We start from the raw sequence: 12,500 nt of genomic DNA, 5'->3' as shown, positions 1-12,500 counted from the left end.
TCTGGGCAGACGTTGCGCGCGCTGATAAGCCCATCACGGTCGGGTCCAGGCAATATTCTGAATATTGCGACTGTCATGGAAACGCCTCACCCCGATGGTCCTCATCAAGTGAAGCTCCAAACGGGGGCGAGCACCGCCCGATTACCACACCCGGATTCCTCCCCAATCACTCCGCTCATGGTGTTTTTTTCCCCGGGAGGCTGGAGCAGGTACTTCCCGTCCACATCCCGCCGCCCCACCATGACAACTCCAGTTTTTCAGCGATGTCATTATTCCAAACACATGTAAACGCCTCAATCGCATTGTAACCTTGACCCGACTGTTGAGCTTAATCAGGTATTTAGTGCGTGTAAACGCGCTGAGCCGTCGGTTTAGGCTGAAGCCAGACAGTCAAATCCCGAGGACTGCACGTCCGACCCCGCCCAGTCTCAGAGGGCTCAGAGGGAAGAAACATCAGACTGAATTATGAAGTGAAACAAAATGGAAAGTCAGGATGATTATCAGGCTAGCAGAGAACTGGCTTTAAAATATATATATATTTATATTTATATATATTTATATATATATATATATTTATATATTTCTCATATTTTATAATCATTTTTCTCCAAATTTTAATGAAAGAAAGAGATGGTTCTGTCTTTCTGTATTTGAGTCTGGAAACATTATGAATGAGGACGGACAGAGAAATCTCTCTCTCTCTCTCTCTCTCTCTCTCTCTCTCTCTCTCTCTCTCTCTCTCTCTCTCTTTTACCAGACTTCATATTACTGTATAAATCAATGTCTGGTTTTAATTAAAGGGGAAAAGTCTCAGAATTCACTCTACTCCTCCTCTGACCTTGGGCACTGGATTCCACATGGTTCCCAAGTCAGGGGGGGGGCGTTTGATGATGTCATCACCAGAATGCAAGCTGAAATGACTTGGGTTGTGTCGGATTAAGATAAAAAAAAATGTAATATGTAAATGTAATAATATAAGGAATGGGAAAAAAATGCAAAAAAAGATATAACAAATTATATAAAATTATAAATATAATTAATTAAATTAAATAATAAAATAATAGCAATAATGATTAACATTTAATACATTTTTGTTCAAAATACAAATAATGATTTGAGGTGTGTGATGATGCACAAGGCTTGTGGTTTGTTACAATTAAAAAAGATGAGTGATTACCTCCATGAAGTGGACAAAATGAAAATACAATTTTAACTGTATGAAATAGGCGGGGATAAGTACATTTATGGTTTGGATTCGAGACCATACCCCACCGTCCAAATTAAATCCTTAATAATTTTATGGTTTTGTGTTAAATGATATAAGGCTGTAGTTTTATTAAGCCCGACCAGGTCTCTGTTCCGAGCTTTGGGATCCTACTTTCATGATGAATGGAGAAAAAAAAAAACGAGGCACAGTATGTTAATGAATGAACAACGGCATATTTTTTTTTGCCGCAACGAGAATGTATGTCACGCCTCTGACGGGATCGGATCTTCCCCACCGTGCTCCACAGCGCCCTCTCTGGTGAGCGAGCTGCGGGCGGAGAAGATCGAGCAGAAGAGCGTGACGCTGGTGTGGAGGGAGCCGTCCTACCCCAACAGCAGCCGCACCGAGTACGAGGTCAAGTACTACGAGAAGGTACGGCCACACACACACACACACACACAACTATAGAGCAGAGCAATGTTGCCAAAATCAAATATCACAATAGTTTCCCTCCATCCTTTTAACCGTTCCTCCACCCCTTCCTCCAATCCTTCCTGTTCTCCGCCTCCATCCTCTCATTCCCCCCCCCCCCCCCCCGCATATCGGCACACTCCACGGGAGCCACTCATAACAGCTGTCACCCTCTATCTGTCAATCTCATGCTCCCTCTTCATCTACTTCCTCTCCATCACCCCCACCCCCACCACCACTTTAGTGCTCTCTCTCTTTTTCCCTCGTTCTCGCTCTCCATCGCTTTCCCTCCTTTGTTCCCTCAGCGTGCGATGTTTATTCATGTGCAAGTATGACAAGAGAGCTTGAGGGATCATGCATTGCGGGTCCAAATCATCATTACCGTATATGGTAATACCATGTACGTACATGTGGCAGAAGAACACACATGCACTTCCTGTCAGTCCTTGGTGTTTGTAAGTTGTCAGCTGGCGCTGGGCAGATTACACCACCAGTCCCAGAAATGCATCGGAGAGTGTCAACTTTTTTTTTTTTTGCTTCGTTTTTCAACATCCGGGCTTTTGCCCTCGTCTTCGCTGTAAAGCGGTCGCCGAGGGATTTGTTTTCATTTTTCTATTTATTTCTGGAAACCTTAGGCGCTGCGGAAATATTTTTTTTTTTTAATCCGAGGGTGCGTTTCTTTTTTCAGATTATTCATAGTTTTACTGACCTCGGCTCTCGCTTATGCGTCTTTGCAAAATACTTTATTGGGATGACCACAGAAACACTTGACTTTCACAACATACATTGGACCAATAGAAGCGGTTTGCCCGCATGTCTTCTGGTGTGAACGGCGTACAAGCTCCCTCCGTGGTGAAGCGGTGCGTTCGCCGCTCGGCAGCGCCGCGTCGTGTGCCGATGACAATGTTTTGGTTTCCACTCCTCTCACTTTCAAACTGTCTCGCACGTCCTCCGCACCGCGGCAGAACGCTCCGAGCCAACGGAGTGCTCGGCAAATGTATTCCTCCTCCACGCAGCATCTCGCATCTCGCATCTCTCCCACTGCCGTCTCTCCCTCTAAATACATAAATAAATAAATACTTTTTTTTTTTTTTTTTTTTTTGTCGGTTGCCTTTCCATTGTTTGTTTTAAATCATATTTTGGAGATTTGTTTTCATTTTCCGCGTAATTTATGCTTTTATGAAATCCATTTGGCTGGATGTGTTGGCAGTAAATAAAGCTTGGACTGAAACTCAAGACTCTCTCCTTCCCTCTCTCTCCCCTCTCTCCCCCTCTCCCCGCTCTCTCTCTCTCTCCCCCCTCCCTCTGTCCTCTCTCTCTCCCCCCCCTCTCTCCCCCCCTCTCTCTCCCCCTCTCTCTCCCCCTCTCCAGGAGCAGAAAGACCAGAGTTATTCCACCGTGAAGACGGCCGCCACCCGCATCAGCGTCAACAACCTCAAGCCCGGCACCTCGTACGTCTTCCTCATCCGGCCCTTCTCCACGCCGGCGCCTTCCTCGTCCCTCTCCTCCTCCCCTCTCTCCTCCTCTTCCTCCTCCACCTCGTCCACCTCCTCGCCGCCCTCCATCGACTACGGCGCCTACAGCGCCCCCCTGGAGCTCCAGACACTTGGCGAGCGTGAGTGGTTCTTTTTTTGGCGTCTCTCTCTCTCCCTCTCTCTCGCTCTCTCTCTGTCTCTCTCTCTCCCTCTCTCTCTCTCTCTCTCTCTCTCTCTGTCTCTCTCTCTCTCTCTGTCTCTCTCTCTCTTCGCCGCCGCCGGGCAGCTTGGGATATGGGTTTGTGTCGGCACCTGGCCAGCCCTCACAGAGAGGCCTGCTGTGTGTGTGTGTGTTAGAGAGGGAGGGAGGGAGGGAGAGAGAGAGAGAGAGAGGAGTTTCAGTCCACTATACTCTCACTTCCTACAGTCTCTGTAGGAAGTGAGAGTATCAGTGTCGGCAAATATGTGTGAAGATGCAGTACTTTGCCAGCGAGCTGTGAAATGGTGCCTCCGCCCGTTGGTGTCCAAGCGTTCCCACTTTGTTTTTAATCCTCGCCTGTTTTGGTCCGTTTATGGAAAAGGAGAACGATGGTATTTTTTAACACCAACATTGTTTTTCGCTCATTGAGAGTCGAGCCGAGCGACTGAAAAAGAATGTTTTGGTTCCTACAACACTGCAGTTGTCTCCCTTTGAACACCGATCTTTCTGTCATCACCCTATGTATGTATGTACAGTATGTATCTATGTATGTACAGTATGTATCTATCTATGTATGTATGTACAGTATGTATCTATGTATGTACTGTATGTACAGTATGTATGTGTATGTATAGTATGTATGTGTGTGTGTGTACGTATGTATGTATGTATGCATGCATCTGAGAATGTATGTATGTGTGTATGTATGTATCTGTATATGTATGTGTGTATGTATGTATGTATCTGTATATGTGTATATATGAATGTGTGTATGTATCTGTATGAATGTATGAAAGTAGTTTCCATACGTCACGGTATAGCTGATATGTGACTACAATGTCGGCGTCTTTTCTGTCGTCTCCAGTGGCATTGGCGTCCAGCGAACAGAACCCGGTGGTGATCATCGTGGTGGTGTCCGTGGCCGCCCTCATCATGCTGCTGTCCATCGGAGTGGGCCTGCTCATCTGGAGGAGGTGACGCACACGCGCACACACACACACACACACACACACACACACACACACACACACACACACACACACACACACACACACACACACACACACACACACACACACACACACACACACACACACACACACACACACACACACACACACACGGACGTCGCACACCCCGCTCATACCCACCAGCACAATAGCTTCCCTTGTTTGGAGCCAGCGTCTGTCAAACAACTGACGGACGCCGGGTCCATGAGCTCCGCCGGAGGTGGCGGAGTTCCGTGGCGGAGTTCCGTGGCGGAGTTCCGTGGCGGAGTTCCGTGGCGGAGTTCCGTGGCGGAGCGTCGGCGCAGCGCCCCCTGGTGGCCTCCACCTCTATTGAAAACAGCTCAGACGGATCCGATGAGAGAAGTTGTCACTCGGCGTTGAGAAGGCCGCTGCAGCGGCCGCTGTCGACGTCTGGTGTCCAGCGCCGGCTCTGCGCCATCAAAACCCGTCCCCCTCTCTTTTCCCATTTCCGCCGTGTAAAAGACGGAGGGCGGGGGGGCATTTTATCGCCTTCGGGGTGGACGGAGGCTGTTTCATTTCGGAGGAGTGGATGCGTCACGTTGCAGGTGACGGCCCATTTTCTTTTCCCGAGTCGTTTGACCCCCCCCCCAGCCCTGTTCGAGGCCTTGCGCTGGGACGGCAAAAAACCTTCCCCGTCCACGTCGCCCCTTCAAGCCGGACCGGGCGGTTCGTGGGGATTCGTCATCCGACCAGAGTCTCCGAGGGATCCGCCGAAGTGACGAGGCCACTGAAGCGGGGGTGGGGGAATGGACCGCTGAAGTCAAGCGGCGCTGGGCACATGGACCGTTTCCCAGGCAACCTCATTAGCCTCCTCATCACCGGTGCTCTCACATTGTTCAACCAACCGCCCGCGGTGCGACTTGGCGCGAGTCTATTCCAGATTTGTGGTGTGTGTGTGTGTGTGTGTGTGTGTGTGTGTGTGTGTGTGTGTGTGTGTGTGTGTGTGTGTGTGTGTGTGTGTGTGTGTGTGTGTGTGTGTGTGTGTGTGTGTGTGTGTGTGTGTTTTTGTTTGTATTAGATTGTGTTTTTGGGTTTTTTTCCCGCCGCACAAGGTGCTTTGAAGCGAGCGGGGTTCACGGCCTCAAGCGGCGGCGGCGTCTGGGAACGCAGCCATTACTGTGGAAGGCCCTTTTTTTGTGTTTATTCACGACTTTAGTCGGACCGGCGAAAGTCAATTAGGGCGGAAAATAATTCGGCCTTGCATACACTCTCTGATGCCATCTTAGGCGTACGTTTGAAAGCGTAAACATGTCCCGGAAAGACGAAGAACCGAGAAACCGTCTGCAACGTGAGTTATGCAACGAGGCCAATATGCTCAGTGTTTGGCCGTTAAAAAGCGAACACATTGCAACGTTTCGTGGTGTTTTTACAGCCCCATCTCTGCAGCCGTTCTGTTTGCTGAGCTGCCGCGCAAATCACCCAGACAGACGCCGTGCGGCAGGTGTCTGAGGATCTCGCCCGCTCATGTCGGCGCTTTAATTGAGGCCTGGGCGCGGCCACGTCGTTGGGGAAAGAAACATACGTGACGCCTCCCTCCCGGGCCGAGTGGGCAACTTTAATAGTATAACGTCGCAACAACAAATCTTAAATTCCATGTTAATATAATAAACTATATGTAAGGCTATAGGTGATATCATTTATACTTTATACACAGTATGCTGTTTTTTAACTAGACAGTACAGAGTCCGTTGTGCTGATGCATGGACCTGCAGATAAAGGCCTCCAGTAATGCGCTGCAGTAGGGTCAGTCCAGGGTGATTATGGACTCCAGTTACCGCATATCTCTCCTGCTTCCACGGCCATGAGCAATCAAAGCTAAATGACGGCATGTGGTTATTCTACGCTAGAGGGAGTGAAATACCCTTTCAGACTTTTTTTCCAAAATCTTGCAATCCAGCCTCCCTCGGGGGCTGCCACCGGACCGGTGACGCCTCCTGAGGCTGTAGATATTGGACCAGACGGAGAGAAGAGCTCACTGGAGGTCTATAGACTGTATACAGTTGATGTCTATCAGAACATACGGTGAAGAGCGGACAAGCTGCTTTAGCAATGAATGGACGCGCTCAAGAAAATAAAATGCGAAGCCTTCGGTGTCACCTTCTGACGGTAAAATCACTGCCACGTAACGGACCCCCCCCCCCCCATCAAGTTCCGTTTATGACCAATTCTATGCACTTTAAAACACTTGGCTAAATGTTTACTCCCATGAAAGCCAGATTGCCGCCAATAAAATGAACCTAAATGGCTGTTGTGAAACGTTAGGATTTGGGAATACACTGTAGAAAAAACAACATCCAGCGGTCCATTGTTGAGAATGGTGCGACTATAAAAGCAATTATTAAGGGATCTTTTCCTCGTGTCCTTAGGGGATCTATGAGACAACCACATTTCTACTTTTATTTTTTTTTTTACACGTCGCCCGACGTTCAACCGAACAACAAACCGAGCGGCTATTATGACAAAGCCTCTGTCAAAACGTAATACAGCACATTGCTCTATACCAGGGGGGGAGTTGTGTTTATTATATTTAATATTTCAGACGCGAGCCGTGCGAGCCGCATAATTCGTCCTGCCGGGCGAAAAGCCTTTCCCAGCGACTTCACGTCTTTTTTTGACTCCGGTCCAATTCCATACAGTAGTGGAGTAGCACCACTCCAACGCGCCGAGGCACTCAGCTTTGTGACTTTTTTTCTTTTTTTTATCATCATTATTATTATTATTTTTTTATGTTTTCCTCCTCTTTTCTCTTCAAGCCACATCTCATCCGCTCCGCGTCGTCCTTGTTGTTCCTTCCCGGACGAGGAGGAGGTGGAGGGTCTGACGCCTCAATTATCATGCTCTCTCGCAAACAGACCGCCCGCCTCCGAGCGGCAGCTAGGGTGGGGGTGGGGGCGCGGCGACGCCGATCGGCAGATGCGAATTTACACGCGACGCGTGAACAATCACACAAACGCGCACGTACACACACACACACACACACACACACACACACACACACACACAAACTGTACATGCCAGACCCCCGAGCCATTCAAACTCTCGGTATCTGACGGACAATATTTCTGAAGATCCCCCTTGAATGGAAAAGCTTGTATCAAATGTTGTAAATTAGCTTCTGCGTCGGCTCCGTTCATTCATTCTGCTCCACGGCCTTCGTCCTTCGTCTCTCGTCTCTCGTCTCTCGTCTCTCATCTTTCACCCCTGTCGTTCATTTCATCCGTCCGCCCCCTCCCCTCTCTCTCTCTCTCTCTCTCTCTCCCCCACTCGTTTCCTCCTTTGTCTGGTTGCGTTCCGCGCTCTCCAAAGCCCTTCAGGTCCTCATTAAGAGTCATGACCACACGACTAGGACACGCGCTCACTCACTCACACACACACACACACACACACACACACACACACACGAACATTCAAACTCACGCAATTATGCAGACCAATGCACACACATTATGCAAACATAAGCACAATTAAATGGCAATGTTGCAAAAAAAATGTGGAGAAAACGACAAACAGGAAAAAAATACGAAATGTTAAAAATACGTTTTATATAAATACATATATATATATGTAGTTGTTTTTTTTAACTATGCTTTCTTTTTATGTCTTATTTTTCATTTTTGTTCATATGTATAGTTTATTGTAACTATAAACATAAGAAATAATTATTTCAATATTATATACAGTGGCACCTCGACTTACGACTGGAATTCGTTCTATATGAACGCCCGTATGTTGAAACAGTCGTATGTCGAAGCAATTTTTCCCCTAATAATTAATGGGAGTTAAGTTTCAACGGGAGTCGTTGCCTTTTTCTTTTTCCCATCATCCTTCTTCTTAGGACTCATCATGAAGGGTGAAAATAAACAAAATACAGAATACACAGCACAAACACAGTAAATATGAAAGACATTTCGATAAGCCACGAACTACGTGCACACACCATGTAGGTCGCCCGCTGACTGACTGGCTGCTGACTGACTGCTGACTGACTGGCTGCTGACTGGCTGCTGACTGACTGGCTGCTGACTGGCTGCTGACTGACTGGCTGCTGACTGGCTGCTGACTGGCTGGCTGCTGACTGGCCGCCGACGCACCAACTGCACATTTCCACGCTTGTATCTTGGAGCAGTCGGTCGCAAGTCGATACAAATTTTCGCGACTATCGCTGCTGGTGTCTTGGGTTCGTCGTAAGTAGATGCAGTCGTAAGTCGAGGCAGCGCTGTATTTATTTTCTTTCATTCTCTACAAACACCCTCAAACACGTACACACACGCGCACACGCACAGTCACTCAGACACTGGGTTTATCGGTGCCTGACAGAATGGGATTTGGCCGGGGTTACGAGGCGTCGCCCCAACATCCTCCAGGAAGCCCAGGCTCGACTGGTCAGCACGGGGGATTGTTTACGCTCCACTGGACGCGCCGCTGGGCGTGCGTGTGTGCGTGTGTGTGCGTGTGGGTGCAAATTGTAAGTGAGTGGTGGAGTGAGTGACAAGATCAGGAAGCACCGGGAGGAGGAGGCCGGGAGGATTGGAAGTGGAAGCGCTGGAGGAGCCGGGGGTCACTTGGCGGGGCCATTTGGCCCTGGCCGGGTACGAGGAGCGGCTCTGGAAGCAGATGAGGTCTGAAGGGAGCTGCCGTGGTTCGCTGTGCTCCTGTTCCAGATCAGCGCCTCATTTTTACTCTTTTACTTCCTCTCCCAACAGGTGTCTGTCAACCCCCCCCAATTTTAAAAATCGGAGGGGGGGGGAGTATTTCTATTCAAAACCCGTGCGCGTCCGCTTCAGCAGCGAGACAGAGCAAAGTGAAAAAGCAAAGGGAAAGTACGACGTTGACATTCCTACTCAAGCGAAGTACTCGCTCTCAAATGTACTGAAAGTATAACAAGTAAAAGTACTTGCAATATCCAGCGCCCTGACATAGCCGTCGACAGTCCAGCTCCAAGTGCCCCCGCGGCTTTTCCCCCTCATGCGCATCCAGATTTTTCCTATTCTTAATCATATGGAGCTAAGAAGCCACTGATGAATAATCCTGAATCGGCAGCTTGATAGATCCAGTCCCTGAGTTAAAAAAAAAACAAAAAAAACACTTGAGCGCCGAACTTCAGGACGCTTGTATCATCCAGCCACGGTGCGTTTACTCCTTCAGTCCGGTTCGTTTGCGGAGCTGAGAACAGGCTTTGGAACTCTGGTACCAATCTCACCACCATCCTCCTGCGGAGCCGCCTCCGGGTGAACCGCCGTTTGGTTCCCCCGCGTGTGAAGACGTCATCGGACCCAATGTACGGACCTCATGGGGGAAGCAAACTGAAATACGTCGCGGGTTGAAGGCGGACGCTGGCGCTGGCAAATCAAATCCCCATCATGAAAGCCAGGATCGCCTCACAGTCATTGTCCCTGGTTCCTGTTTTTCTTTTCTTTTTCCCGGGTTTGCGCCTCGAATTGATTCCCTCCTCGCCGCCCAAAACCCGGTCTCGCACTCTCTTCTTCCCGCGCGTCGCCACGAAAACGAAACCCCTTGAATCGCCTCCCGGAGTACGATTGTCTGACTTCCCCCCCCCCCCCCCGTGCTCCACAAAACAAAACTCAAACCTCTTGTTAAGCCTTTTAAGCGCCTCTAACGGGGCACACGGGAGTCCGCCGGCGGTCTTGGGTAAAGATCCCGGACACTGGACATTGGACGGGTGAACGGGCGGCTGCTTCGCTGAGGTGACCAGGTGTCTGCGCCATTTTAATTTCCCAGCGGAGGGCGACGGCGACGCTAACCGGACCTGGCGAGACACGCAACGAGGCGGCAAGTCGCTCTTGAGTCCAACCGAATCCAGGGGCGAAAGTCTCCGAATCTGAACGCGCTCGTGAAATATGGCAGGTCCCTTACTGATCACAAGGTATTTGGGACTGTACCCCCCTGAGCCCGCAGCAAAGTAGCAGCTGTGTGGTAGCGTTGCGGCCCCGCCCCCGCCGCATAACTACTGCATAACCAGCAGCACCGTCACGCAGCATTCTTCATGTTGAGGAGAACTGGAGACGTGTGTGAAGGCAGAAGACACGGCCCCGTCAAGGCTGCCCAGCCTTAATCCCGGTCTCTGCCCCTGCAGTCAGCGGGCGCCTTCGCTGTCCGTAGGGGAGTTGACGCGAACGCGGTCCGCCGCGCATGCCCGGTGATGATGCCGAGGTGACGCACACCGGACCCGGCACGGACGACCCGCATGCCGGCGTCCCCGGACCCACCCTGCCCCCTCCGCCCTGGGTGGTTCCGTAGTCGGCCGTTTTGCTTTCACAGCAGACGTCGTTTTTTTTGGTCGGGCTTGTCGACCTGGAAGCGGCTGATTTGGCGGCCTGGTTGGGTCGGATGGTGAGCGGCGCGGTCCGAGGGGTGGGTCGAAATGTCTGACGCTGCCGTACAGCCGTGTTCTTCCACCGCCGCGCCGTGGCACGCCTGTGAGATAACATCTTCAAATTCCACTTAACAAACACATGGGTAATGGGAAATAAGCCTTCGTGTGTTGCAAGATCAAAATTGCAAGGTCGCTCTTTCGTCGGTTCCGGGCGGAAAAGCAGCTCCGGCAGAACGCGTTTCACCCTGAGTCTCTTTTTAAAAATTTTATTTTATTTTATTTTATTTTTATTAAATTTTTTTTAGATGTGGTCCTTGACGAGCCTCCCATGAACGAGACCTAAGTTGTTTTCAGTTGGCGAATTGAAAATCCACTCCCTCTCCCACTCTTGTGTCGGAGCGGCTCCCGACTTCCAGGGGGGTCGGTTGTTGGCTAGGCGTGGCTATACGCAGGCCATAATAATAATCATAAACGCGGTTATACCTGTTTGAGGCGTTTTCAGTGGTTCATAGGATTGGGAGGCGCTGCGTTGGACGCCAGGAAGCGCGTTTACGTCGCTTTGGCGCTCATAACTCACATTCCATTTGGGTTGACCCTTTCCCACCTTCCAGCCCCTCCCCTCCGTCGATCAATGACGACCAGCCAATCAAATGTTGTCGACGGGCGGACTTTCCACCCAATCAGGAGCTGTAGATTGGGGAGTTGACCTCCGCCCCTCCCTCCCCCACCTCCTTGCTTATTTGCTTGTTTGTTTGTTTGTTTGTGTTGTTTTCCCAGCTGCCTCTGTGCGGGCCCCTCCTCCAACGTAGCCGCTGCTAGTGTGGTGCTGCTCTCCACCTCCTTCTCCACCCTTCCTCCTCCACCTCCTCTCCTCTCCTCTCCTCTTCTTCCTCCCTTCACACAGCTGACGCCCAGGTACACTGGCATGTCTGCTCCCCACCTTCCCTGCCCTCCCACCATCCATCCATCCATCCACCCGTCTCGCCTCCACCCTCCATCTCACCTTCTACGTCTTCACCTTTTTTACCTTCTTTGCGTTCTCCCCCTCCTTCGTCGTCTTCTTTTGCTCCCTCTTCCCCTGCTTGCTCTGCTCCCGCCCCCTCCCTCCTCTACCTCCTCATCTTCTCCATCACCCTTTTGCTTCTGCTTCTACTTCTATGTATTCTCCTCCTCCCCTCGCCCTCCACCTCCGCCTCATTCTCCTTTGTTTTCGTTGGTAAGCTCCTCAAAGACGCGCTTAACTCCGTCCGGGCCCTTGTTTTGACTTCCTGTCCTCCCTCCGCTCCCGGGACCCCGCCCTCCTTCTTCTTTCCCGTCCTCCGTCCTCCCTCCCTCCTCTCTCCCAGCCCCCGCCCTCACCCCTCTCTCCCCCTTTGGTTTCTCCCATTTTTACCTTCAGCTTCCCTGCGCTCTCTGACCTTTTATACTTTTTTCTTTTTTTCATCCCTCGCTTGCGGTTTCATTGTCTTCCACTGGCTCAGTCCTCTCCTCGCCGCCTTATCTCCTCCTCGCTTATTCCCTTGTTTTCGTTTTTTTTTTTCGTTTTTTTTTTTTTGTATAGCTTAAACCCTGACCCGTGCATTTCCTGCCCCTTTCCCCCCTCCGTTCTCCTTTCTCTGTTTGGGATTTTCTCGCCGTAACGTATCTGTCGGTGTGGTTTGACGGACGGGTCCCAAAACCCGGTCTCCGGATGTGCCGTTGCACCTGCCAGCCACGTACCGGCTTTACGCCTCGTCAAAACGCACGCACACACGCACGCACGCACATTTTACATACCCAGTGC

The 12,500-nt window shown here is 50.4% G+C and overlaps 1 protein-coding gene across 1 annotated transcript in view; it reads left to right on the top strand.

Moving 5' to 3' along the window:
• The window catches only part of epha10 (EPH receptor A10), a gene marked incomplete at both ends in the record, with an annotated part of 179,505 nt that overhangs the window by 139,895 nt on the left and 27,110 nt on the right, over positions 1-12,500 (top strand). The window contains 4 exons of the mRNA XM_080004599.1: positions 1,515-1,639; positions 3,050-3,293; positions 4,218-4,326; positions 11,495-11,632. Of these exons, the coding sequence (XP_079860725.1) occupies positions 1,515-1,639; positions 3,050-3,293; positions 4,218-4,326; positions 11,495-11,632 (616 nt within the window). The remainder of the gene's footprint in view (positions 1-1,514; positions 1,640-3,049; positions 3,294-4,217; positions 4,327-11,494; positions 11,633-12,500) is intronic.

This window comes from Zeus faber (assembly GCF_960531495.2).
Source record: "Zeus faber genome assembly, chromosome: 1".
NCBI lineage: Eukaryota > Metazoa > Chordata > Actinopteri > Zeiformes > Zeidae > Zeus > Zeus faber.
This window is presented reverse-complemented; position numbering and strand designations above follow the sequence as displayed.